Consider the following 27,166-nt stretch of genomic DNA (forward strand, 5'->3'; position numbering starts at 1 on the left):
TTTTTTTGTATTAGCCACATTTGTACTGTCCCAGTATTATGAGAGATGATTTTAGTAGTGCTATCATAGTTCTATAATTTCTATTAATTTGCAGTCAGACCAATTTTTAAAAATGTGTTGTATCTTGTAATTAAGTCTTTACTTTAAATGTCCTGTGCTTGAATAAGTAGTTATACACAGTACATTTATAAGTAATTATTTATAAATGAAAGAAAGAAGACTATGAATTATGAAGCAATTGCTAGATTACATTTCCTTCAGTTTTGTAATACTGAGCGGCACGTGTTGCTTAGATTCAAGATTCAAGATTCAAAGTGTTTATTGTCATATGCACAGTAAATAAACACGTTTCCCTGTACAATGAAATTCTTACTTTGCTGTCCACTCAAAAACACCAGCATAAAGTAAAAAGTAAAAAAGAGATGCTTTTGTAAAAAAAAGTATAAATATACATAAGAAAAATATAAATATTACAAAGAGACTAAAATAACATATATGCATAAAATAAATGTAAAAATAAGAACTGTACATAAAGTGAACACAGATTTAAAGTGGCATGTTTCAGGTTTTAAAGTGACAGTAACAGAGTGTTACGTTAGTGTTACGTTTCCCTGTTTATTATGTCGTAAAGTGGTCACAAACTCGTGGCCTCCAATCGACTTCATGTGGCCCATTTCTGTATGTTCATGAGTCATTTCTGTATGTTTTTTTTATTAATAGATTAATTTTGCATCATAAATATGTTTTTCTTTTATTGTGAACTACGTATTGTTGCATGAAACAACAATTTTGAAATTCTCCAGTGCAATCCAACTTATTTGTGAAGCACTTTAAAAACAACCACACCAGTGGAACAAAGTGCTGCACAGAATAATAGATAAGACAGAATAAATACAAATATATAAAGCTCACACATCATATAAAAAAGAAAATAATAAATTAAACGACAAAACAATAAAAACTTCTCCTGACCGGACACGAAGCTCATGTGGCCCCCGGTTATTTTGAGTTTGAGTCCCCGGTGTAGTGCTTTTAATCAGAGTCATTTTTTATCAGGCGACGTTTGTAGTTACCTAATACGGCTGGCAGGACCCTCCCACTAGTAGCGGAACCGTAGATACAGGAAGCTACGTTGCCGGCTTCGGTGAGGATAAATCTTCATTTTTTATGCAAATAAGCTTTAACAGAGTGCATTTAATGAGGTTTTCATTGCAGGTTTAGAGGCTGTGACTAGAGCTTTCTGTGAGTGAACCGAGGCAAGTCAAAACGGGCAGTTTCCCTCTTGTAAAGGAAGAGTTAGCTAGCTAATTGGCAGCGTTTTTTTTTTTATTTTTTAGAAATGACTTAAGCCATTTACATTCACTGCAAACCTTAAGTTTATACGCTACTGACGATCTATCTATGTGAATATATAACACACGCCGAATATGCTTAAAGTGGGCAAAGGCTACAGTGGGGTGATGCTCGCCGTTAGCTTGTTGCTAGCGCTCCGGTTGTCATTGACACAGTGCGGATGTTCAGACTTGAGGAGCCACGCTGAAGTTTCCTATTGGACGGAGATCATGGAGCTGTTTGTTTACACAGTGCTAACAAACTCATCGCCTCCTGTTACCAGGAAACGACCAGATAATGTAGATGTCGCGACCGGGCTTGTTTTTCTTCCTCTTCATCACTTTATGTTTATGTGCCCTCGCTTGCAATGAATACACTCACACATGCCACTTTATTAGGTGTACAGGTAATACATTGGCGGGAGTGGCACTTACGACAAGCCTTTCTTAACATTTAATCGCCAGGTTTGACTAACTGGAATGACCATTGCGTATAGCTGGTAGTACTGACTAGTCAAAAGTGACGTCACAGATGCCCATAATTCAGGTATCTCTAGCAAACCCTATATCCGTAAATGACAAGTGAAATTGCATATTGATAGTGAATATCCTGTCTACAGATTACATGTTAAAACTGCTTGCCTTAGGCACTGTGGTCTTCTGCTGCTGTAGCTTATCTAGAGATGCTGGAATGCATACCTTTTGTTGTGATAAGTAGTTCTAGTTACTTTTTCCTTGTAGTGGGGATGATCAACGCCAATTTCAGTTTGATTGGGTAATTTTAAATTTCTTGAACCCATTCTAATACTTGGTTATAGTTTTAATAGGTCATATTGAAAATGTATAAATAAGTAGCTAAATAAAGTGTACCTAATAAAGGCATGACAGGGCCCAACCTATTTGTATGTCCCTGTGACCTGAATGTGTCTATCAATTACACTAAAACAATTCCAGTATAACAATTAACAACATTCCTGCAATAAATCGTCACCCTTGACAAGGCGATGTGTTCAGTATTGTTTTCCTGTATGACAACTTCAGAGTATGTGAGCTGTTGTGCTGTTGAGCTTAAGTGTTCCTATTATTTTCACTGTCCCACATGTTTTCTTATTTTCCTCTGTTTCATTATTCATCAAATTAATATTCTTCCTCTCTGTTGGGAAAAGCCAAAAAGAGGACCTCCTTTTACATATGATCGTGTCTTGATTCAACTATTATAGGTAAATTTTTGTTGTATTTGCAAGAGAAGTAGTGGGACATGAAAGGGCTGAGCAAACCTCTTCTACAATATAGTGATATAATCGCTTGAAAATAATGATACTAGCATGTAGAATAAAGAAAAACAAATTGGCACCTTATTCTGGCTAAGAACCTCTAAATCTTGTTTGAGCAATTAAGCAAACAAACATTATCCCTGTGGGAAGATTGTTTAGCTGAAATCAGTGGCACAAGGTCATGAGATCACACACATTTGCAGAAAACAAAAATCTTATACCCCAGATTAGTGAAATGCTACTCTCTTTGTTCAACTTTTGTTTGTCCACAAATAAGCTTTAACCACAATAACACATTTCTTCACTTCACAAAAATCAATCTTTGGCTATATATATACTGAATATTGTGATAATAACAGAATATATGGAATTAAACCTCTATCTTTTTTCTCTTTTGCCCACTCCTAAATACAAGTCTTACTTCTTCATAGTATCTGTGTCTCCCTCCCACTCAAAGTCTCCTACCACTGTTTTCCCAGACTCGAGTATGAGAATGTGGCTTCTGTGGGTTCTGCTGCTGTCACTGCTCTCTGCTGTTTCTGGGGGTACGGACTCCAAAGCTGTCACGACCACCCTGACAACCAAATGGGCTGATACTCCTCTGCTGCTTGAAGCCAGGTACAACACTGCACTGCTTAAAAATGCAGTAGCAGCCACCTTGCATTACATCTGACATTATGTGTGGGAAGCAGATAACAGCAATGTCCTGAGAGCTGGTAGGATCATTACAGAGAGTTTCCTCTAAGCACATTTCATCTTCTTCTTATTTTGTCCTTTCAGCAAGTTGAAATACAGCTGGCCCTCTCCTCTTACATTTCTATGGTTTAAGTGTATTGTTAATCCAAATCTAGCTCTTTACATTTATTCAACCCATTGTCCAGCTGGTTTACACCATGCTGATTAAACTTTTCAGCACCATACAACTCTCTCTGTCAGTAAATTTACATGCACAGTTTAATCGAGTTTAGGGCTCCAGTCCAACTCAGCATATACATGCAGGAGTAATCAGACTATGAATCACATTATCCAGGTATGTTCGTTGGACTAAATACTGTGCACAGCAAGACCAAACAGAGGCAGACTATTAAAGTCAACAACAGAACTCTCCAAAAGTTACAAACTGCAGCTTTAACACACCCTGTGCAATTTATAAATAGTGTGTCAATAAGATCTTATGTACAGTACCTGTCACATTTGTCTTCTTCTTCCTCAGTGAATTCCTGGCAGAGGAGAGCCAGGAGAAGTTCTGGGACTTTGTTGAGGCCAATCAAAACATAGAAGGAGAGCATGATGGTAAAGTACTGCTGCTTCAGCTTCTCCAGACCAGTTTTCATTATTAGTCATTTATGATGTGTATGCAAGTGTCTTGGCAGCAATTGCAGTGTCAGTGTTTTGACCAAACACTTATGCAAGCAATAACACTACAGAATAGAGATGAAAACTTTCTTTCTGCGTTGCTGTAGTAAATAGAATCAGCTAACACTGTGCTCCTGTTGTCCTCACATAGACACAGATCAGGCCTACTATGACCTGATACTGAAGAAAGCCAGTGCCTTGCTTAGCTCCGTCCAGGTGAACATGCTGAAGTTTGCTCTTTCCCTCAGAGCCTACTCTGCAACGGTGCACTCTTTCCAACAGGTAACAGAAGGATGACTTGAATTTGAACTCTGTGTCTTCTGGAAACAGCATTTAAATGTGTTGAATCATCCTACTCTTCTTCATATTTTTAGATAGCGTCCAATGAGCCCCCTCCATCTGGCTGCTCAGCTTTTTTCAGCGTCCACGGAGAGAAGACGTGTGATGTCGAAAGCTTGGCAGCAATGCTGAAATCTGCACCTGAACGGTATTTAAAAACATGCACACTGATTTTGATGTTCATAAATCAGTGTAATGACATTATGATTGACTTCACTGTCCTTATTCATGCAGGCCAAAGCCGTTCCTGTTCAAAGGTGACCACAAATACCCAGGATCAAACCCAGATGGTCCTGTTGTCATCCTCTATGCCGAGTTTGGAAAACCGGATTTCCAGAGGCTTCATGAAGTTGTATCATCCAAAGTCAGCGAAGGCCTGGTCACTTATGTGCTCCGCCATTACCTGGCTGTAGGTATATCTCTTGTCAACAACAGGAATACTGTGATATCTGAATGATGAATATAGTAGTGACATGTATTTCGCAAAGCTGTTTATCAGCTGATAAGGTATTGTACTGGCAGTATCATTGATCATTTTGGCATTTATACATTGCATACTTAAGTCCACTGAATAGATTTTGCATCTCTTTGTCTTCATTAGAGTATGCTCATATATTAAGCATGTTTTCTGTACATCTTCATTCACTGGAAATTCTGTAAGCTGCTGCTGCATTGCTTTGGTCCAGTGTAAATAATGAGATTATACTAAAAAGACAGAGATTAGCGTTTAAGACGATTAGTGGATTAATGAATTAGTTGACACAGTGAATTGAGAATTCCTGTGACAGTTAAAATAATTTTTAAAATCACAAAAATAATATTAATCTTGTTTTCGCGCCAGGACGTACATGTGCTGGTTTTCGTAGCTTTTATATGACAATACTCTGAATATTTGTCTAATCGTGGCGCATGCAACATCTTCAACACTTTGCTAGCTACAGCTGGTTATCTGTATTTGAAGCCTTGATCAGATCTTGTGTGTTTGTGTAGCTATTTCTGTTGTGAGATTCATATTTATTTTTCCAGAATCCCAGCGGAAGGACAGTGTATCTGTCTGGGTATGGAGTGGAGCTTGCAATCAAAAACCAGGAGTACAAGGCGAAGGACGACACACAAGTCCAAGGTACACACACGCAAGAACACACACTGTCGATAGATACGCAGATGGCAATGATCGTGTAATCCCCGAGGAGTCCTGATGTGAATAATGAGTTAATTGATTGGGGTTTCAGGAACAGAGGTGAACGCTACAGTGATTGGAGAGAATGATCCAGTGGACGAGGTCCAGGGATTTCTTTTTGGCAAACTCAAGTGAGTGGTTCTGTGTCAGGCCATGATAAAAATTCAAAGCTTGGATTTGCTCCAGGAGCTGCACCACGCTCACATCAGCCAAGATTTTTTTTCCCCCTTCTCTCCTATCCAATTTTCTTCTCTCAAAGCACTGACTCTAACCCTTTTTTTTATCTTGGATAAACAAACCTTAAAATAAACTAATTTATCTTTGAATCAGTCCAATCACTCTTAATTAGCAATTTGCTATTTAAGTATTCAGGAGAAGCATTTAAACTCTCGCTGTCTGTCTTTTTCTTCACAGGACGCTCTACCCGGAGCTTAAAGAGCAGCTAAAAGAGTTGAGGAAACATTTGATTGAGAGCACCAATGAAATGGCACCTCTGAAAGTCTGGCAAATGCAAGGTAATGCTTCTTCCATATTTCATTCTCCACAACTGAGTTTCTATTCTTTTGTTTCCCACTGTAACATGGTTGAATATGCTGATACAAACATGCCACATGGGAAGTGTTTGTTTGTGCTTTTTCATATTACATCAGTTAGAAATAACTTCATTGACTGTTGACAAAAAGAACAGATGGTGATAGGTGAAATAAAGTAAACTGTTAAGTCCCCAGACTGTGTGCCAAAGATAAACACTTTTTTAACTTACAGTTAACACCTAAAGGCATTATTTCTGTCACTTAGATGTTGAGGGAATCGATTTTTAGATCCTGTAAATATACCCCCAGGACTCTGACTGAGCACTCTGCCCATTAGTTTCATAGCTACATCTCACAAAAGATAATTATCTTGTGGCAGAAATCCCAGATCCTCTTCACTATCAAACTGTAATCAATTGTTTCTTGACCCACAGATCTTTCTGTCCTCATAATTTCACGGAAAAAGTGGTCTCACAGCAGGTTTCATGCATGCCTTGCTTAACTCGCCGCCAAGATGGCAAATAAAATAGGAGCACAGAAAAGATAGCATGGCAACATTTTGATTAAATAACTGTATAAAGACTAAGAAATGGAAGTCAATGTGTTCTCTTTGTTTACCAAAGATGTTGTGAACGCCTTCATTCAATCACTTGTTAAGGCCTAAGGAACCGTGAGAAAATTTACCTTAATAAAATTATTAGATTTTGAGTGTGATCTGAGAACATTTTAATATTGTATACAATTCAATCAAGATCATTTTTTTCTTGGCCGGTAGTACTTGATGATACCAAGTACACATGTTCAATTAATCGAAATATAGATTTTATATTGGGTCAGTCAATCCTTGACCAAATCCACTTAACTACAGGTATAAACGCTCTTTAAATATGTATGTGTGTTTAACTTTGGTTTCTCTTTTGTGAAACTGTGATGAAAACATTTTCATAAAATCACCCCACTATATCACACTGAGAGCATTTAAAATTAACTAATTCCAGTGGGAGGAATTGCATCCCTGTTGATGTTGTTTCATTTTTCCTTATTTTATTTATTTTGTCTCTTCATTGATGATTAAAAGATAAATGAATATCTACTTCTGTTGCTTTAACAGAGGGATCATTCCATCAGTGAACCTGCAGCAAAAAATGTTTTATGTCTACTTCTGTAATCGATGACTGCGATCGATCAGTGTCATCTTGATGCATCTGAGTCGTAAGATCAGAGCATTCCCTGCTGCAGCATAAAAGTGTTATTGATTAGAGTTGCATCATCTGATGAATCACAGACTTAATTGTATATGCTTCTGGATTCTGTGCATTTTTCTTACCTCATCCATACTTTTGGTTAGTTTATGTTGCTGTTCCTGGTTTATATCAACCCGGAATTGAGTGACACTAAATTGCCTCTGTCTGAATGCAAAATAACTAAAAGTGTGATGTAAAATAGCAACAGAGAATGATCTGAATTCCCATTGCTGTAGAGAAAATATATTGCCCACTTTGTTGCAGTAGCAGATTCAGCAGTCACAAGCTTTGTTGTTAACTGAAATGTTTCAGCCGTGACTCTCCACTGTGTTTTGTTTCAAAAATGCCCCCTTTTGGATAAATGATTGTGACTGAACCAGAGGTGTCCAGGTTACCTGCCCATTTGTAGAAAAACATTGTACAACAGTTAGTTCTGACCAGTTGTAAGGATTCAATGAGCGAACTGTAGCATTGCTCTGCTTCACAGATGTTCATAATAATAATACATAATATGAATACACTGTCAGGCGCCATCAACCTGAACCTACAGTGAAAAAGACATCTTTTAGAGAAACAACATTTGAATTAAATAAGAAATAGTCGTGAGGAGAGGACAAGGAGAAGGAGCAGGATACTTCCGTGCAAACCTCCCAGAGTGCTGATGTGACATCAGCGAGGGAGATCATGTCAGTGAGTGGGCACAGGTGCGATACTAAATATAAGAATGATGACTTTATTATGCGTCATGAACACAAAAAATGTAGCCTAAACGAAGGAAAAAAAAAAAACCTGTTCTGTCTTGGGAGTTGGAAACGATGGTGCAGTGAACTAACAAGCTGTTGACTCTTTGATGACTGTTGACTCGCTAGATTTATACAAACCGCCAAAACAACTCTCAACTGACACGATTTTCTCTGGTTGCAGAATTAATGGATACAAATAAATGTACAAAGTAGTCGACATAACCTGTGTAGCATGTATGAAAAGCTCATTGTTCAAGTCGGTGTGGTTGCGGAACTCGTTAAATCTGTTATAGCTTATAATTTTCTACTCTTGGGCAGAGTTTGTAGAACTTTATACTGAGTATGAGCGCTGTGATATCTGCAGCCTTGTGTCTATGACGTTACAGTACAACAGCACTTCCTCTCGTTTGATATTGCTTAATTAGAGGTTATCGGTCTTGTTTCTATAAACCGTCGTTAAACTAACATATAAGAATCTGCCTTCTTTCTTTTGTTGATTTGATTGTGTTGAATAAATGCTGTGAGGGGATGAAGGGGTTCGACTGAGCTCAGAGTCAGACTGTCATGTTGGCGTCTGTCTTTATCTTTCTACCCCACTGGGGCTCATTATCTCGGTGTGTTCATAAAGAGAGGGAGACCCCTAGGGGCTAATAATCACACAGGCTACAACACCATTACAAAGATTCTCCCTGCACCGAAATGATCCTCCGCAAATCAATCCTCAGCACATTCACCCCTTCGTCACAAGGAAAAGATGTCTATTATACAATATGTTATATACAGTACTTAAAATATATATTGTATAAAATAAAATTCCAGTTGAAATTCTCAATTTGGGTTTATATGCCTCCGTGTTTCCAGACATTACATTACATGTCATTTAGCAGACGCTTTTATCCAAAGCGACTTACAATAAGTGCATTTAAACATTTGGGTACAAATAAGAGCTTCAAGTAAACCAAACTATGAAGTGCTAGTCAAAAGTGCGATTTTTTTGTTTTTTGTTGTCGTCTTAGTCGGAGGAAATGTGTTTTTAGTTGGCGGCGGAAGATGTGGAGGCTTTCCGCTGTCCGGATGTCGATGGGGAGCTCGTTCCACCATTTGGGAGCGAGCACAGTGAACAGTCTCAGACAAATTAAGTTGGGAAGAAAACATGAAATTAGTTTCAAATGAATATATAAATTGGCTAAACTGAAGCTTTTTTACACCATGTTAGCAGAATGGCTCATGGGTCTGTCAAAGTTTGTACTAGAGTTTGACTGATTGTGATACACTTATGATAGTTTGAAATCATTCAAAAATCGTGATTCCCAACTACATTTGATCTCATTTCTAAATGACAATGATTCTTCTGCATATATATATATATATATATATTTATATGGTGGACTGTTGTGTAATGTGGTGCACATATTCATGTCCGCCCCCCTCCAATCTCAGTCACATTGTTCAAGCTTTAATTTGCTCCATAATTAGTTTACGACCAAAAAAATAAAAAAATCTAATTATGTTCCCCCGTCAGCTTCAGTTGTACTACTTGTTAGACAATGTTAGCATGTGATCACACTCATCTAAGGTGGTGAACGTGTTAACACAGCCTCACACACGCATACATAGCTCCTTTTAGTTAATTCATAATAACAGTAACACACAGCACCAAATGATGAGCAGAAACTTGAGCCTTTTAACGTTTTGTCAGTTTCTTCGTACACTACAAATGTTCCTGATGCCTTTATTTTGTGGAATATTTTCTTTTTCCCCCCTGCACTCTCTTGTATGCCTCCTGCTCTTCTCTCTGCTTTTCCCCTTTCATGTCTTTTCTAATCTTTTGCCCTCTATGCCCGCTATCTTTTATTAAATAGATCTGAGCTTCCAGACGGCAGCTCGCATTCTTGCTGCTCCCGCTGTTGATGCCCTCAATGTCATGAAAGACCTCAGTCAGAACTTCCCCACCAAAGCCAGGTAAAGAAGACAGACTGACACATACACAAAAAGTATCAGTTTGTATTTCCACACATATCCATTAGACGGCTGTTTCACAGTGCAGTCTGTGTATTTCCCATTGCAGATCCATCACTAAAACAGTGGTCAACTCAGAGATACGCAAAGAGATCGAAGAGAATCAGAAGGTATGTGTTTGTTTATCATCTTATCATTGATACTGTCCTTTATCTCTCTATTTTATCGCTGGTATCCGTCCACTGGTTAATTGACCTCCACACTTCCCATTCATTGTCCATACAAAACACCCCTCCAGTGTGTTGTGGTAGTGAAGTCATGTGTTTTGTGATATGGGTATTTGAAGCTCAGGCTACTTTATGGCTATCTCGCAAAAAGTCTGACTTTTATTTTTGTTCTAATCCCCTGGTTTTCAAAATAAAAAAAGGCAGCAACAGCAATTACACAGATTATATCTCATTAAAAAAAATCTATTCAGAAACATATAATTTAATAAATCGTGTTCTCACAAGAGGGAAATTCTCCGTATGAGCTGCCATGTTGGTCTGGCTTGAAATCTGACAGCAGACAGCCCACGAGCGAAAGCTTTCATCCCGTCAGTTGCAGGCAGTGTTATGGCAGTTGTAGGAGGCGGGTGTATGCCTGTAGGATGCTAGAGAGACACTGGACACTGCCTCGTGCCATGTCCATCAAGTGTGCAATGCCCTGTCAAGATGATGACCTTATTCTGTATTTTTGTCAGTGACAATTAGCCCACGGTCCACATATTCATACTAAAGATGGAGATCCTCTGCTGTGGGTCATATATTGTTTAAATTTCCGATGAAGGCTAAATGATTCACTGAATTAAATTTTTTTGGCTCTGTAGTTTCTAGCAACTCTTATTAAGCCAGAAGAAATAATGCCTTCATAGTAAACAATTTTCAGCTATTTAATGGTCTGGTAAGTATTTGCAGCAGAGTAGTATTTACTTCAAATAAACTACAGTGCCACTGCTCCTGGTAATGTAGTTGCATATCAGCCAGTGCAATGGTGAGGCTCATTAATGTGTTTAGTCTTTTTTTTATGTAATTTTGTGTGTTTTGGAGAACAATAAGCCTTTACGGTGTTGACAAACCCTGTAAGCTACACTGAGCTGTGGCTAAAAAGATGAAACTTATATGTAGAATAATAAATAAAAGGCCTTTTATGGACTTTGTTGACAAGAATTAAACAAACAAAAAAAAAACAGCCTTATGTTTTAAAGGTCAAAGCTTTGTATTTTATATGACATGTTTTGAGTTAGGTGGAAATGAATTGCTTTACGAGCTCGCTCTCTTTTTTTGTATTTCGTGATTTACATTCAATAGTCTATTGCTGTTTTTTTTTTTTATTATATATCCGAATATCCAAAAAGGTTTAATCGTTATGTTTTATGTTATTGTCAAGTACGTTTTGCCATTATCAGATAAGGATGATGGAAGGAGGATGATATGCGGTAATGGACCTTTGCTAGAGACATTAGTATTTTAAATCCTTAAATCACCAGGACGCCCTTGTACTCTCTTCTTTTTCTTTTGTTTTTGTTTTGTCAACAGATATAAAATATTAAGCCTCAGTGTGCATGTTGATGATTTCCATTAAAAAGGGGAGCCTTTATGGTGTGTTACATTATGTTTTATGCTTAAAATATTCATAATAGTCTCAAAAAAAGCACAGATTTCCCTTCATCACAGTTCCCACAGTCTGTACATCACTGTGCGACTTCCTCGTCCTCATTTACTCGCCTCTGTCTTTGCTCCGCAGCATGCCAGCATCCTTACCTTTCTGCTGACTGTGTTGTCGAGTTGCTGGGGATAATTAAGGTTTAGCTGTTTACCAATCCGCTCCAATAAAGAAGAAAAATAAATAAAAACAGAGCGCATTATTGCGTGCAGCCACAACCACAAGCGCTGCAGCCTCTTAGCCTTTGTCTTTAGGGAAATATCTCAAAATGAGAACCTGCTCTCCTGTTTTTGTTTCGTCCCGCTCACCTTTTATTATGTGATAAATCGTAAACAGCGTCTGATTTGAAAAGCGTTTCATTTCTGACAACGTGTTTGGGTTTGCCCTGCTAATGGAATAGGTAATCACCCCTTTTTCTTGTCAGTTGTTTTTTTTCACTTCCCCGACTTCCCCCTCCTCTCTCCTCCTCAAGCTGTGTTCACATTATCTTGGTGTGCAGACAGGAGTTTGGGTGGGTGTTGGCAGAGAGCAGCAAAATGTCCTAATTACTGATTCGGTGATTCATTCAGCAGGCACACTGAGTCCTGCAGCGAGAAAGGATTATTGATTGAAGTAGTTTGGACACATTCACTTGCACGCAGACATTTCTCTCTCTCTCTCACGCACACACATGCGTCCACGCACTGTTTAAGGGGGATGAACAATATTAGTGTTAATCATGTCTTGTTGTAATTGCAGTGTCTCGAGTATGATTAATCTGATGTCTTTGTCTTTCTCTAATGAGATTTGACCGTGCCAGGACGACTTTGAGCTTTTCTTTTTCCTGTGCTGACAAACGCACACACACTGCTCCTCATTGCCATGAAAACACACACACACACACACATGCATTCACATATTCTTTCTCTAATAATTCGATTTGTTTCGTGCATGGTTCGTTTGGTCTAAACAGACTTTAAATAGAGCTGTCACTGCTTGTTCCGAGATGTTGATGTGTGTCTGGGAACAGCCAGACAATTGCCTCAGGTTTTGCAATATAGTTGACCACACCATGGTCATCTTTGACTTTATTCGCTACACAATGTGGCAGGTCGTTCACTGCAGGGGGAACAAGGAGTTTTAAGGGTTTGGTGAGGAACAGGTTGTTGACTTGTGCTGATGTTCATTTCTCCGTAGTTTTTCAAGGGGACTCTGGGCCTGCAGCCTGGAGATTCAGCCTTATTCATCAATGGACTGCACATAGATATGGACACACAAGACATCTTCAGGTACAGACATGCAATTATTGTTGATTGTTTATTTCTACTATATTATCATTCAGTTTTAAAGCTATGTAAAAACAGACAAGGCGTATGTTTAAATGAAAGTGTTTTTTTAAGATGTTATGGAGCAGCTCCACTTCACACCACTGTTTGTGTCTCTTAGCAACAGAAACCCACTGATCATACAGCAGTTTATAGTAATACAATTTTGCCAGTTTTTCATGAAGTCAGTAAAATAATGCATGCCAGAATACCTAGCAAACAAAAACCAGTCCAAAGATATTCAGTTTAAGCCATGCCCACTGAAATAGTAGTTGGTAAAATGACAGAAATGTAGCATACCTGTGAAGGTCCTCAGTCGTCCAGATCATCCCCTGAAGACTGAAATGTAGAGGTGTAACAAGTTGTTATTTTCCAATCTGCTGATGACCAGGCAATCAGTTTGTCTCACCTGCAGCCATGTCTTCAATTTCCTTGTTTTGTCTGAACATGAGTATCTTTCTCATACCTTTCTCCCAGCTTCATGTTCTCATTTATACCTACAGAAAAACACACACCCTCACAATTTCACTATAAGTCTTCAAACACTGGCTCACCTCTGCCCCCCCTCTCCCCTGCAGTGTGTTTGAGATGCTGCGCAGTGAGACGAGAGTGATGGACGGTCTGCGCTCTCTGCACGTCGAGACGCCGTACATCCACGACATCCTGAAGCTCAACGTCCAGCCCTCTGACTCGGACTACGCCGTCGACATCCGCAGCTCTGCCATCAGTGTAAGAAATCCAGTCTTCAACCACCAAGTCATCTACTGACAGATCAGTTGCTGGTTTTACCTTTTTATATGTGCTGTCATTTTGATTAGTTTTTTGAAGATGTGGAGTTGTTGCCTGAAAAAACAAAAAAATATTTATTACTGACACCCTGGTTTCCGGCCCACTGAGTAGTCAACTGAAATTTCATCTTTTTTTTCTGTTTTTTAGTGGATTAACAACCTGGAAACAGACCACAGGTACAGCTCTTGGCCCTACAACGTTCAGGAGCTGCTCAGACCAACATTCCCTGGAGTTATCAGACAGATCCGCAAGAATTTCCACAATCTGGTATGTCTGTCCCTGATTAATCAAGTTCTGGGACTCAAAAGCGATTATGGATCTTTGTGTGTGAGTGTTTTGTGTGTGTGTGTGTGTGTGTTGCAGGTAATTATTCTGGACCCAACTCAGGAGGCTGCCACTGAGCTGCTGAGTGTCGCAGAGATGTTTTATGCCAACAACATCCCACTCAGGTTTGTGTTTGTGTCATCAAGTTAGTGGTGAAGTGTTAAGATTGATTCTTTATGTTCTGGATGTTTGTATATCCATGTATTCCCCTAATGAATATTTAAAATGGAATATTAATGATTTTTATCGCACCACAGTTCCTTTTAAAACCAAGGCAAATCATAATGAAGCTGCTGCAACAGTCTGCTGAGAAAGGACGTGTAGTTAAAAGTTAAAATCCCAATTTTGGAAGGCAGTTTAAGGAGACCTTTAATGCCTCCCAGCATGTGGCGTCTTGGGACAGTTCATTAGTTTGAATACTGATGAACTAGACGGCACTCACTCTGCATTTCAGCTGTCCAATACACATTGGAGTTATTTGGTAAACGTATTTGCTTTCTGCTTGTGTTTCAGGATCGGGTTGGTGTTTGTGGTGTCGGATGAAGATGACGTAGATGGCATGCAGGATGCTGGCGTGGCACTGGTGCGCGCCTACAACTACATCAGCGATGAAGTGAACAGTCAGAATGCTTTTGAAGCTGTCATTTCGGTGAGTTGACCTTTTGCCGTCCCTGCAATAAAGACTGCTGATTAGAGCGTGTAGAGGCTTTGTTGTTTTCTCATAAAATTATATTGGTGATTTTGACACCACTTAAAAAACCTGCATGGATGAGCAGAGACATGCATCCTTTAATATCACCTCTTCTTGTCCTTCCTTTGCTGTCTCCCTCTTTCCTTTCAGATGTATAACCGGGTGCCTGTTGGTGGAAAGCTAAGTGTCGGCGATGTAGTGAAGGTGCTGGAGAAGAGGTTCCCCTACGTGGAGGTCAGCAGCATCCTGGGAGCCGACTCCAGCTATGACAGCAACAGGAAGGTCAGTCTGGTTTATTATGGATGCTACGTTCATTTTGTGGTTATGTTGTTGCATCAATTATTAGTGAATTAATGTATTTTTTTGAAACTAATTGAAAATATATTTTGAGTTAAAAGTGGTGACTTGTCTATGATATACTTTGCCTCTTGCTTAATGTCAGCTGGAATTAGCTCTGGCCTCCACAACCCTTAAAGCATAAGCAGTGGAGAAAATGAATCTGTAATTAACTTGGAGGCATGATCAGTGTTTGTTTAGTGTACTTAAATAGCTAAACTCAGCTTCTGTTTTTTATCATGATTTTATGAGCTCAGTTTGAAAAAACCCAATAATTATTTTGTTTGTGAAAAGTAAAGGTTTTAGAAAATAGGATTGTGAAATCAACTCTCTGAGCCAATAATGAGACCGGACAGCAAATACATGTGCATTTTGTTTTCGTTTTAACTCTGTCAAATGCATTTTATAGAGATTGTTGTTGCCTGACCTGGAGCTGTTATAAATGTCAAATCCACATAAGCTTGGAGTGGCTTTTATAGATCCTATTTAGAGACTTAAGCTATGTTTTATTTTTTTATTAGACAAACAATACCTCTGTGTGTCTCCTTTACTAGGAAGCCCGGGCGTACTATGAGCAGACAGGAGTGGGCCCATTACCTGTTGTCATGTACAATGGCATCCCTTACCAGCGTGAACAGCTGGATCCGGACGAACTGGAGACAGTCACCATGCAAAAGATCCTGGAGACTACCTCCTTCTACCAGAGGGCCGTCTACCTGGTCAGTCACACACACTCTTTGATAATAGTGTCAATGCAAAACAGTGATTTTAAGTTAGATTTTGTTATTTTATTAGTATTGTTTTTATAAAGATGCCTTGTTTTGCCTGTATTAGATTGAGTGAAGAAAACCCTCTAGGAGCATTTAACATATTCATTGTGGTTTTTTTCTTATTTGTCTTCAAAGCAAAAATCTATTTTCTATTTGTAGATGATACAAAATTAGTTTGATTTAAAACATTTTTTATTTTATTTGCATAATTCTAAAATGACACACTAACATTCTGTGCAGTTGTTTCCTCCATTTTCCTCCAACAAGGAGATTCAGACTGTACTCATGTTCAGCAACAACAGCTAGATTCACCTCATTATATAAAACTAAATAGATGTGGTCACATATTCACTGATAATTAAGTTTACTGATTATAGCAGTTGGGGCATTCCGCTGCTGAGTCTTTTTCCGTCTTCTTTTAAATCAAGCTATTTAGAAGAAAGTTGTTAATTTTTCATGAAGTACACTATTAAGGATTATTGGGAAGAAACTGTCTTTCACACAGAATCTTTGTGCGGTGCTCCAGCTGCCATTTGCTTCAGTTTTAATGTTGCCCCTGCAATTAATTGATCCCACTTTTTGAATTGGTTCTTTCAAAGGTGTTTCAAAGGGCAATTAAGCACAGTGGACAGTGCTTAATTTGATTTTAGTGTTATTGCTGAAAAGAGTGTTAGTCATCACTCTTGTTCTCTCCTGTTTAATGTTTAATCCTTACTTGTCAGTGGCAAACTTTTCAGTCGATATGCAGACATTAGTAACTGCAGTGGAGAAGCTGTTAGAGTTTGAAAATGCTCTTCGTTACTGTGGGGATGGAAAGCAGAATGGCCCAGGGCCTCCTGCGTCACTGTCCTCTGTGATTTGTCCTTTTCACATTATTGAAACTTTGCTCATGCGGCTCCCAGGGTGAACTGGCTACGGATCATGACGTTGTAGACTACATCATGAACCAGGCCAACGTTGTTCCTCGCATCAACCCCAGAGTGCTGTCCACGAGCAGGACATACCTGGACTTGTCTGATACCAGTGAGTACATGGGAGGTTCTTCAGTAGCACATGAGGTTCACTTTGTAAATTATGGTCCCATTTAGAGGAAAAGACATGATAAAATATGGCACATGTGAGTGGACACCAGTGTAATGAGTGTTTATCCACTCGCTTCTTCTCGTTTGTGTTGTCCCTATCAACATATTGGCAACACATGTAATCTCCAAGTCATGCATTTTCACCTCTTTTTTTCCCCCCAGATAACTTCTTTGTAGACGATTATGCTCGCTTCTCGACACTGGACAGTAAAGAGAAGAGCACGGCTGTGGCCAACAGCATGAACTACATGACCAAGAAAGGTACAGAGGTGCAGGAGTGTGTTGTGTGACCGAATGAGAGGAAGTTTGTGGACGTGCATTTGTTTCTAGTGAAAGATGCATTAGTCATGTTCCAGGCTAAACTCTCCTCATGTATTCTCCTTCTGTTCTCTCCTCCTCCTTTTTTCTGTTTATATTCATGTGTTTAAAAAAAAAATAAAAAAATCCCTACACCAGGGATGACCACCACCAACAGGCATGGTAATCACACTTCTCCTCATTATTTCCTCTCCTCCTCACTTGCTCTTTTTTTTTTTTCTTTTTCCTGTGTTCTCTGAACAATGTTGCTGGCAATGTTTAGATATGTGAGTGGATCCACCACCATTCCTCCATCTGTGTTGCAATCCTCACAAGAGATAAATGACTAATTTATGCATGTGGTGCTTGTTTGTCTGCAGTGAAAAAATCTCACAAAAATATTTGTGATTTCTAACATAATTTCCTCCGTCTTCTCAAGGGAAGCATGTCCGTTTAGACGACATTAAACGCCACATCTTGTAGCTGCATGGAGAATGAGATGCCAAAGGCTGAATTTTGCATAAAATAATTTTGTAATATAATATAACATAGTAATAATAATATAATATAGTCACTTTTTTGATTACTTGTGGTGTAATATAGTACAGTACTCATGCTGGATTTGGTTGAGTCTGATTTACCAATCTTGCCCAACACATGCCCAACTTCACCTCTGTTTTTCTTCTTCTGTGGTTGTCAGATGATGCTTACATCCGTCCTGTGACCTTCTGGGTGGTGGGAGACTTCGACAAGCCGTCAGGACGACAGCTCCTTTATGATGCCATCAGACACATGGTACAGAAACCTATGGTTTACCAGAGTTTTATTGAGCTGCCTGAATGAAATGATCCTGTGCAAATGTTCAAAACTTTAACTTTAAAATTAACATTTTTGCTGATTTATATGATATTGATATCATTTAAAATAGCTGCATGATAATTTAGCCAGCATATGTAGCCTGATTTTAACTATACTATAGCCTTGTTTTATATATTGCTCTAACTGTGAGTAGTTGTTATGGTCCTGTAACATTTAAAAGTTAAGTTATAGGTGGTTTAAAGCACAAGTTTTGTCTTCAGGTGTGCGATTTTACTTTTCACCTTCTCCACATTTAGAAAACCAGCAATAACGTGCGACTGGGGATGATCAACAACCCGTCGGCTGATCTGACCGCAGAGACGACACACGTGGCCCGAGCGATCTGGGCCGCCATGCAGACACAGTCTGCCAACAACGCCAAGAACTTCATCACTAAGATGGCCAAAGAAGAGACGGCCACAGCGCTGCAGAAGGGCGTCGACATTGGCGAGTTCGCTGTCGGGGTGAGGGAGATGAATAACTTCACTTTTCTTTGCAGAGGTCATGATTCAGAATTATAGATCTCTTCTCACTTTTTTTTTGATGAATTGAAAAAGATTTAGAATAAATAAGTGTTTTTTTCCCCCTCAGGGTATGGATGTGTCTCTGTTCAAGAGTGCGTATGAAGAAAACAAATTTGATGTCCTGCTCTCCCATGCTGCCTACTGCCGAGATGTGCTCAAACTGAAGAAAGGACAGAGAGCAGTCATAAGCAACGGCAGAGTGAGTGACAGTCTGGTTTATTGTCGTTGGTAGAACTTAAAACCTGCACTGAAATACATTACTTTGTATTAACGTGTGAATGTGTACATTTACAAGCGTTATTCATTCATTATTCACAGATCATAGGTCCACTGGAGGATGAGGAGGTGTTTAATCAGGATGACTTCCTGCTTTTGGAGAACATCATCCTGAAGACATCTGGAGAGCGAATTAAAAGCAAAGTTCAGCAGTTTGGCATCGAGGAAGACAGGTATTTTATTTCATCAAGTCGAGTTACTCTGTAACACTCCAGAAAAATTATATTTTCACTGTTTGTTGAGTTTTGTGAGTTAAATTGTGGTTTTCTCGCAGGGCCAGTGACCTTGTGATGAAGGTCGATGCTCTGCTCTCCTCCCAGCCCAAAGGAGAAGCCCGAGCAGAATATGACTTTGCTGATGACCGCTACAGGTAAAGTTGTGACACTTGGACATAATTAGACAAGCAGGCCTCTTTGATTTCCTGGGAGAGTCCGTGCAGTAAATGTTTCAGGGTGATTGTGTCACTACATGTAGTTATCCTTCTAAGAAGTCAAAACGCAGGGTCCATTTCAAATTGTTGTTGTGTTTTATTCCTGTAGTGCCGTGAAGATCCGTCCCAAAGAAGGAGATGTGTACTTTGATGTTGTTGCCGTCGTGGATCCAGTAACTAGAGATGCACAAAAGCTCGCTCCTCTCCTACTGGTAGTGTGACTGTCCATCTTTTTCTGTCTCTTCCTGATCAGTCCAGTTGATTAATTGGACCACATGTTTAACATCTTTCCCCCCCCTACATCTGCAGGTCCTGAGGCAGCTGATAAATGTCAACATGCGGGTTTTCATGAACTGCCAATCCAAACTGTCTGAAATCCCTCTCAAGAGGTGAGGACGCAAACTATTCCTGCAAATACTCAAAACCATACATCCTAGTTACACCGGTAGATATTCACCTTTATGTCCAGTAACTTTCGTTGAGTGTCATTTAGCCTCCCTGTCTATGTCTATATAGCTCTACATTATTTTAAATTTGCATTGTTGTAAGGATAATGTGGGAAAAACACCATAAACATATAAATTAAGCGAATGTTATACATTAGAAAACCTTAAAATGTACATAAATAATCTTCAGAAACACAGTTAGAAAAAACATTCAAATGTGATGATCTGTGTTCTTTTTTTAGCAGGAAACATAACTTTAAAACATGAGAAACATTTTTTCATTCTAAAATAATTCCTAAATCCAGTTTAAGACCGTTTCACAATATTGTTTTTTTGTTTTGTTTTTTTTACCTCAAGCCTTGGCTTCAAGGAGATGCATTAATAGACTTGCAAATATAGTCACCGTGAACAGCATTGTTAGGCGCAGACTTTTTCCAGACCTTGCACCCGCAGTACATTAGATATTCTAACAGCTCTGAAAAGAGCGAGCAAGGGAAATTTTAAGTTGTGATTGCTTTGACAGACTGTCAGCGAAATCCTTTTATTAAAATCTATGTCACTAGCTCTGTGTTCCGACAGCTGTCGCCGATCTAAAGTTTGCTCTGTGACAGGTGTCTCTCAGTCTCTGGTTTTCTGATAGTGAATCTAGGAGAATACTTTCCAGTATCCCACAGGGACAAAGAGGGAGAGAGGGTTGTTAACGGCAGCAACAAACAGGGAGTTAGCCAAAAGACATCGTTAACAGCCACCTGTAATTCTAGTGCCTATCATTCTAACAAGTCAGTTCAGGAAATGTGGACATTTGTCTGTGAAAACCAGTAGAAAATATCTGTGTTATTCATCCACCTAATGCTGGTTGAGCTCAATGTTTAACTCGTTGCTGTGATTCTCCTGTGTTGTCTGTCCAGTTTTTACCGCTACGTGCTGGAGCCTGAGGTGATGTTTCAGAGCGACAGTAGCTTCTCTCCTGGCCCCATGGCCAAGTTCCTGGACATGCCTCAGTCTCCGCTCTTCACCCTGAACCTCAACACTCCCGAGAGCTGGATGGTGGAGTCCGTGCGCACTCGCTACGACCTGGACAACATCTACCTGCAGGAGGTAAAGAGAATCTGTGTGCCTGGATCAACTGTGATGAAATATTTCAAACTCAGTCACTGTTCAGGTTCTGGTTCCATGTAGCTGGACACTTCACTAAGATTTATATTTGATTTATTTGTATAAAAGGCTGCTTTACATAAAGGAGGGACTGTTTTGGTTTTATTACTCATATGTTGTTTTCATTAGTCATTTAACGTTATAGTGAGGATTATTTAACGAGGTGAAACTTGAGTAGCACTTCAACAAATGTGCAGTTTCTAATTAAACCCTTGCTGTTTTTACTCTATATTTCTTATGAATCGTAACAGATTTTTCTTTCACTTGTTTTTACCTCCTCTGCACTGAGAGGTGTGATATCTGTTTTAATCGGAGATTTCTATTCTCTGAGGTCTCCTTCCCTTTTGTTTTTTTTTCTTTTTATATTTCATGAAATTGTGAAGCCTAGTCAGCGGGACTTTGATATTGGGCTGCACAAAATAAACGTGTCTCGTCTCCTGCGGTGCTAACAGGTGGAGAACATTGTGGCAGCAGAGTACGAGCTGGAGCATCTTTTGTTGGAAGGTCATTGCTTTGACGTCAGCTCGGGCCAACCGCCTCGTGGACTGCAGTTCACACTGGGAACGGCCTCTGAGCCGGTCATTGTGGACACTATCGTCATGGCAAACTTGGTAAGCTTTCAGCCTGCTGAAAATTCAGCCATTTAAAATCATTTGATATTGATAATTATTACTATAAATTTGGGCTAATAAAAGAGGGATTTTTACTCCTAAGTGAGGGTTGAAGAAGCCAGTTAATTGAGGTTTTATATACATATATATAATTTGTAAAAATGCACATTTATTTAAAGAGATGGGAGCATATGACAGGGGTAAAAGGATCCTAACATCAACAAGAAAACATTTTGTTGCTCATGCACTGGGTATCCATGCAGATTCATTTGCCATTGACACCTGCAATAATTGTCTTGCCATTTCTTCTTGATTTATATCTATTTCTTCTTGTATTATATATGCATTTAAAGGTGATGTATATGTACAGTAGCAACCTTTAGCTTTTCAAATGCTTATTGAAATTCCAATTCAAATCACAACAGACACGTGGTTGAGATATTTATTTCAATTTCATTTTAATTTAAAAATATGACGCTGTACACAAAAAGGCCGTTACACTATGCTTTTTATAATCAATTCATCAGTCAATTATTTTCTTGGTTATTCGAGGAAACATTTGGTCCATACATTGTCAGAAAATGTATTGAAAAATGTAAAGATTGTCATTTCCCAAACCTGGAAACGATGATCTTGTTTTTCTAATGTCTTAATGTTTTCTTTGTTGTATGAAGCAAATAAAACAGGAAATACCCATAATACACCAAACCTAAACATAAATACAGTTTGTGGTTGGCCACAGACTCACAAACACTCCTATTTAAGACGGCTTTTTAAGTCAATCTTTGTTTTGATTTCCATATTATTTTTGTCCTCTTTTTCCTGTCAAAAATGTAATAAATATTCTGTGTTCTGCTCTGTAGGGTTACTTCCAGCTCAAGGCCAACCCAGGCGCCTGGATCCTGAAGCTGAGGAAAGGACGCTCCGATGAAATCTACAAGATTTACAGGTGACTCTGATTAGCTTTTAAGTTCAGCACATGCTGAATTTACTATTGGAATTAAACAACAGTTGTAAAGATTCTATTATAATTTTAATATTTTTTCTCCCCTCTCTGATCTACAGTCACGATGGCACTGATTCTCCGGCAGACTCTGACGACACTATAGTCGTACTGAACAACTTCAAGAGCAGGATCATTAAAGTCAAGGTCGGTTCACCACTGATAAAGTGACGCCTGTCTGGCACAACAGCCTGCACAATGACAGGCATATGCCCTTCAGCGCATTGAACTGATTTAATTTTTGTCCCCGGATAAATAAAATCAAGTCCAGGACAGTGAGTGAGTGACGACGTTTTTAATCCCCTCAATTTCTGAGCTCATAAATTTTAATGTGAGGTAGAGACTCCGGTCTGTGTCGAGCCTTTTACATAATGCACAACATATAAATTACATGGGGAACGTCATACATCACCTGTCACCCCTTTGCTTTTTTAATATTTCACTTTTGATGGGATATAGCAGCGGCACGTTTTAATGTAGTATGCGGAGGACTAGAATATATATGTAGAATAAAATTGTATCATAATAGTTAAAGAGGTTAAAGGTTAAAAGAAATTTGCAAAACAAGGGGTCAGTGTTGTCAGGATACATTTTTGTTTCATTTCTTAGGGTAGGCCGGTTTTGTTTATTCTTCAAATTGGGGCTGCAAAATAGGACAAAGGAACCTTTAGCCTTTAAATTAACGCTTTTCAGTAATTGATTTTAACCCTGCATGTCGATCAGGTCCAGAAGAAATCCGACAAGTTGAACGAGGAACTGCTGAGTGATGGGACAGAGGAGAACGACACAGGCTTCTGGAAATCTCTGACCAGGTACAAACCTACTCGCGGTTTAGGTTGTGTTTCCATTACAATATAGTACCTCCTCAACGTGGTTACTAAGAATAGTACCAGGTACTGTCGCTAATGGAAGCGCAAAATAACCGTGCTGTGCTGAGACGAGGCGAGTAGCGCTAGTGAAAACACACCATTACAATCTAGAAATCCTAAAAGGGCATTGATTAATCAATAATTACCATAATTGTTAGTTGCATCCTTAAATTGTTTTCACCACCATCTAAAACACAAAGAGGTGAACTCAAGAAAATCTCTCTCATAAATGTATTTTGAGTTGAAAATAAAAGGGATTTTTTTCTTGTTTTTTTTTTTTTTAAATGTGTAAAAATATGTTTATTTAGCCTTTTGTCTTTCAGAGGGTTTACAAGTGGAGGAAAGGTGGAGGAGCCAAAGCAGGAGAAAGACGACGTGATCAACATCTTCTCCGTGGCCTCGGGGCATCTGTACGAGAGGTTCCTCAGGTCAGTGTCAGAGATCAGAGGACGGGCACAAAGATCATCCATTCTTCTTCTTGTGTGAATAAAGAATGCATTGATTTTTACTCGTTTATCGCCAGTCTTTTGAAACATTTTCATTCTTTCAGAATCATGATGCTGTCAGTTCTGAAAAACACCAAGACTCCCGTCAAGTTCTGGTTCCTCAAGAACTACCTGTCCCCGGCGTTCAAGGTAAGAATTTTTTTCCTTGAGTGTTTCTTTTAAAACTGTCTTTGGCGTCACACCATTGATTTGGTGATTTTCTATGATTGGCAGCAGCTTTTTCTTTACAAAGATGAGCCCTGAAAATCAACGTGAAAGATTCTGCAGACGAAAATCACCTGATAAATAAAATTGTAGCACTTCAGTGCTTTTTTTTTCAGCTCACAGTTTCATCCGTCGCCATCATTGATGTCTCATCTTTACCACTTTCGCTCTGGTTTTAGTTGTTAAGCCTGGTTATCCTCCACATATCATTGTTTTACTGCCTTTATATCCGCTTTCTGTCACACTGTTACCTAGAGGCGTCAGAAGATGTTGCAATTTCAAGGATTTCTTTTAATATTCTTTTATATTATGACACTTCAGAGAGTTTTTCCCCTTCTCTTTACTGTTAAAACAAACAATCCCCCGTGGCATTCACCAAAGAATCTTGGGGCCGGTTTAACGGTCTTAATTTTAAAAAAAAATGAACAACATGACACTTCTGTGAATGTGTCGCTGTCACGTCAGCCTGCTAATTTTCAACTGCAGTCCTTTGATTAGATGAGAGCAGTTAAAGGACTAAAGATGGTAGCTCAGCAATCATAAGTGCTTGTAGGATCCACTCAAGTTTGCCTGCTTTTGTAAAGCAATAATCATCAATCAAACACTATCTATAGAACACATTTACAGCTAATCAAATGCAATTTAAGCTTTTCAAACGATGGACAGAATGAGTTCGAAATATCATAATGTGATGACAACTGTTTCTGTTAATTATGTTTTCTTGTGCTTTATGTCGTCAATTAATCAAATCAAATTTGTTCATCAAACATTTAACGTTCAGATTTACGAGACTAATACATACATAACTAAAAAAAATTAGGACATAACAAGAGATGTAAACAAATCAGAATTAATTAAAAACTGAATGATTCTGCTTTGTGAACGAAACAATAGATTTGAGAACCAAACAAGTACTCCATTAATCAAGATTATGAAATATGCATTAGTTGCAGCCCTTAACGTCGTGTGTGAACCATAACCACATCTGTTTTTTGCAAACCTGTGACCTTATGGATAAAAAATGCTCCCTAAATTGTTTTTTTGCATTGGTGTATTTACTGTAGGCATGTACAGTATATTCTGGTTTAGAGATTATTTTCATAATCAATTCACCGGTCAATTATTTTCTCGATGAATCGTGTGTCTGTGTGTGTCACAGGAGTTCATCCCCTACATGGCAAAGGAATACGGCTTCCAGTACGAGCTGGTGCAGTACAAGTGGCCACGCTGGCTACACCAGCAGACGGAGAAGCAGAGGATCATCTGGGGCTACAAGATCCTGTTCCTGGACGTGCTGTTTCCTCTCGCTGTCGACAAGATCCTGTTTGTGGACGCTGACCAGGTGAGCTCACGTGTGTAGCTGCACAAACACTGGGCTGTGCAAATATTTGAAGGAACCCGTTCTCTTAACTGATGATAATTGGGGTGTTGGATTGTGTTTGATCCTTTAAATACTTTGGAATTTGCAATCAAATATTTACTTTTTACCCTTTGGTCTAACTGTGATCAGTCAGAGTTGGCCTACTTTTTAAATTAATCTTTAATATTTTTGTTTCACAGCAGTTTGAAGTGAAATATAATTAAATTATGGTGTGTTCCAGTTGTTGTCAAATAGGACATAGGATTCTAAGGTGGCTGCCACTTGCTTCAACAGACAAAACACTGCAGTACTTTTAGTTTTGGTTGCACTTCCTTTGTATTTGTTCCTCCTTTGGTCGTACACACAGTACTGTTTAGATTTTATCTGAGGACATGTTTGTGTTCAAAATACTATGTACAGTGTTAATATTGACTTGTATTGCTAACCCTGGCAACTCGGGTGTTCCTTTTACATCTGAACATACAAATTCTAATCCATTTTAATCGTTTTGAGGAGATAAAAACAAGTATTTGCTGGTTTTATCATGTTTTCTGTTAATATTCTGTTATTTTTACTTGAATTAGACAAACAAAACACAATATGAAGATGTCTTTAGCTGTTTTCTGTCTCTTGTGAGAAAATATTGTGGTAGTAGGTGCCCTGAAGTGATCCATGTGTATCATTTACTCCTCATCCTCTCCTCGGGCAGATTGTGCGAACAGACCTGAAGGATCTGCGTGACTTTGACCTGGAAGGAGCTCCGTATGGTTACACTCCGTTCTGCGAGAGTCGGAGAGAGATGGATGGCTATCGCTTCTGGAAGTCTGGCTACTGGGCGAGTCACCTCGCCGGACGCAAATATCACATCAGGTACAGACACTGTGGTCCGTCGGCTCTAGTTTAAAACACTCAAACACACACACACACAGGCTTTACAGTAATTCTTTGTAGGAAACTAGATTTAAGTTCATTCATTTGGACAGTCTAAACAAAGCTTTAGGTTAAGGTCTAACCGTAACATTAACTTAACCACAATTCAAGTCTTAGCTCTAAATTGGACCTACTGGTCCTAGCAATGTCAGTGTTTATGCCAGACAAGGTCCTGAAGAGGTAACAAACACAAATACACACACTGACCTTCATCTGTACTGTATTGTCATTTGTCTTGTGCAGTGCCCTGTATGTGGTCGACCTCAAGAAATTCAGGAAAATAGCAGCAGGAGATCGACTCAGAGGACAATACCAGGGTCTCAGCCAAGATCCAAACAGCCTCTCCAATCTGGACCAGGTCTGTCTCTTCACTGTCTGTCCATATGTGCTCTTTTTTAAACCAGTAAGGGTCTGAATTTAGGTCGTTTTCACACCTAATATTACGCTAGACTCGGGTCAATGTGGGGTTGACCCGCGACTCATTCAGCCGGTCCGAGTTTGCCTTCACACTGAAACCAAACCTGCATGGTCTTCTTCTTCTGTTTTGTGGGTGCTTACTAGCAGTTGTGATATGTTTTCGTCTGACCATATTTCTATAAGAGCTTTTATCTTGCTGCATTTGGTTCTTTCATATGAGGATGGCAGCTCAAAGTGCTTCACAATAAAAAGGAAATGCAACAATAAATTGCATTTCAATTAAATAAAGGAAAGAGTCTAAAGTTAAAATAGTAAAAACTT

The 27,166-nt window shown here is 39.0% G+C and overlaps 1 protein-coding gene across 1 annotated transcript in view; it reads left to right on the plus strand.

Annotated features, from left to right (window-relative positions):
- Window positions 1-1,061: 1,061 nt before the first annotated feature.
- uggt1 (UDP-glucose glycoprotein glucosyltransferase 1) overlaps window positions 1,062-27,166 on the plus strand; it is a 29,150-nt gene continuing 3,045 nt past the window's right edge. Inside the window, exons 1-37 of the mRNA XM_044047533.1 lie at window positions 1,062-1,144; window positions 3,085-3,223; window positions 3,819-3,898; window positions 4,113-4,243; window positions 4,336-4,448; window positions 4,535-4,709; window positions 5,327-5,423; window positions 5,533-5,611; window positions 5,895-5,995; window positions 9,863-9,962; window positions 10,069-10,129; window positions 12,840-12,931; window positions 13,546-13,696; window positions 13,904-14,023; window positions 14,120-14,205; window positions 14,594-14,729; window positions 14,922-15,053; window positions 15,662-15,826; window positions 16,780-16,900; window positions 17,122-17,220; window positions 17,957-18,051; window positions 18,372-18,578; window positions 18,706-18,837; window positions 18,957-19,087; window positions 19,189-19,284; window positions 19,454-19,556; window positions 19,654-19,733; window positions 20,699-20,888; window positions 21,398-21,556; window positions 22,420-22,505; window positions 22,622-22,706; window positions 23,283-23,371; window positions 23,752-23,856; window positions 23,979-24,063; window positions 25,298-25,480; window positions 26,208-26,368; window positions 26,672-26,786. Of these exons, the coding sequence (XP_043903468.1) occupies window positions 3,093-3,223; window positions 3,819-3,898; window positions 4,113-4,243; window positions 4,336-4,448; window positions 4,535-4,709; window positions 5,327-5,423; window positions 5,533-5,611; window positions 5,895-5,995; window positions 9,863-9,962; window positions 10,069-10,129; window positions 12,840-12,931; window positions 13,546-13,696; window positions 13,904-14,023; window positions 14,120-14,205; window positions 14,594-14,729; window positions 14,922-15,053; window positions 15,662-15,826; window positions 16,780-16,900; window positions 17,122-17,220; window positions 17,957-18,051; window positions 18,372-18,578; window positions 18,706-18,837; window positions 18,957-19,087; window positions 19,189-19,284; window positions 19,454-19,556; window positions 19,654-19,733; window positions 20,699-20,888; window positions 21,398-21,556; window positions 22,420-22,505; window positions 22,622-22,706; window positions 23,283-23,371; window positions 23,752-23,856; window positions 23,979-24,063; window positions 25,298-25,480; window positions 26,208-26,368; window positions 26,672-26,786 (4,272 nt within the window). The 5' untranslated portion in view covers window positions 1,062-1,144; window positions 3,085-3,092. The remainder of the gene's footprint in view (window positions 1,145-3,084; window positions 3,224-3,818; window positions 3,899-4,112; window positions 4,244-4,335; window positions 4,449-4,534; window positions 4,710-5,326; window positions 5,424-5,532; window positions 5,612-5,894; window positions 5,996-9,862; window positions 9,963-10,068; window positions 10,130-12,839; window positions 12,932-13,545; window positions 13,697-13,903; window positions 14,024-14,119; window positions 14,206-14,593; window positions 14,730-14,921; window positions 15,054-15,661; window positions 15,827-16,779; window positions 16,901-17,121; window positions 17,221-17,956; window positions 18,052-18,371; window positions 18,579-18,705; window positions 18,838-18,956; window positions 19,088-19,188; window positions 19,285-19,453; window positions 19,557-19,653; window positions 19,734-20,698; window positions 20,889-21,397; window positions 21,557-22,419; window positions 22,506-22,621; window positions 22,707-23,282; window positions 23,372-23,751; window positions 23,857-23,978; window positions 24,064-25,297; window positions 25,481-26,207; window positions 26,369-26,671; window positions 26,787-27,166) is intronic.

The sequence above is a fragment of the Solea senegalensis genome, linkage group LG16 (genome assembly GCF_019176455.1).
Source record: "Solea senegalensis isolate Sse05_10M linkage group LG16, IFAPA_SoseM_1, whole genome shotgun sequence".
Classification (NCBI taxonomy): Eukaryota; Metazoa; Chordata; class Actinopteri; order Pleuronectiformes; family Soleidae; genus Solea; species Solea senegalensis.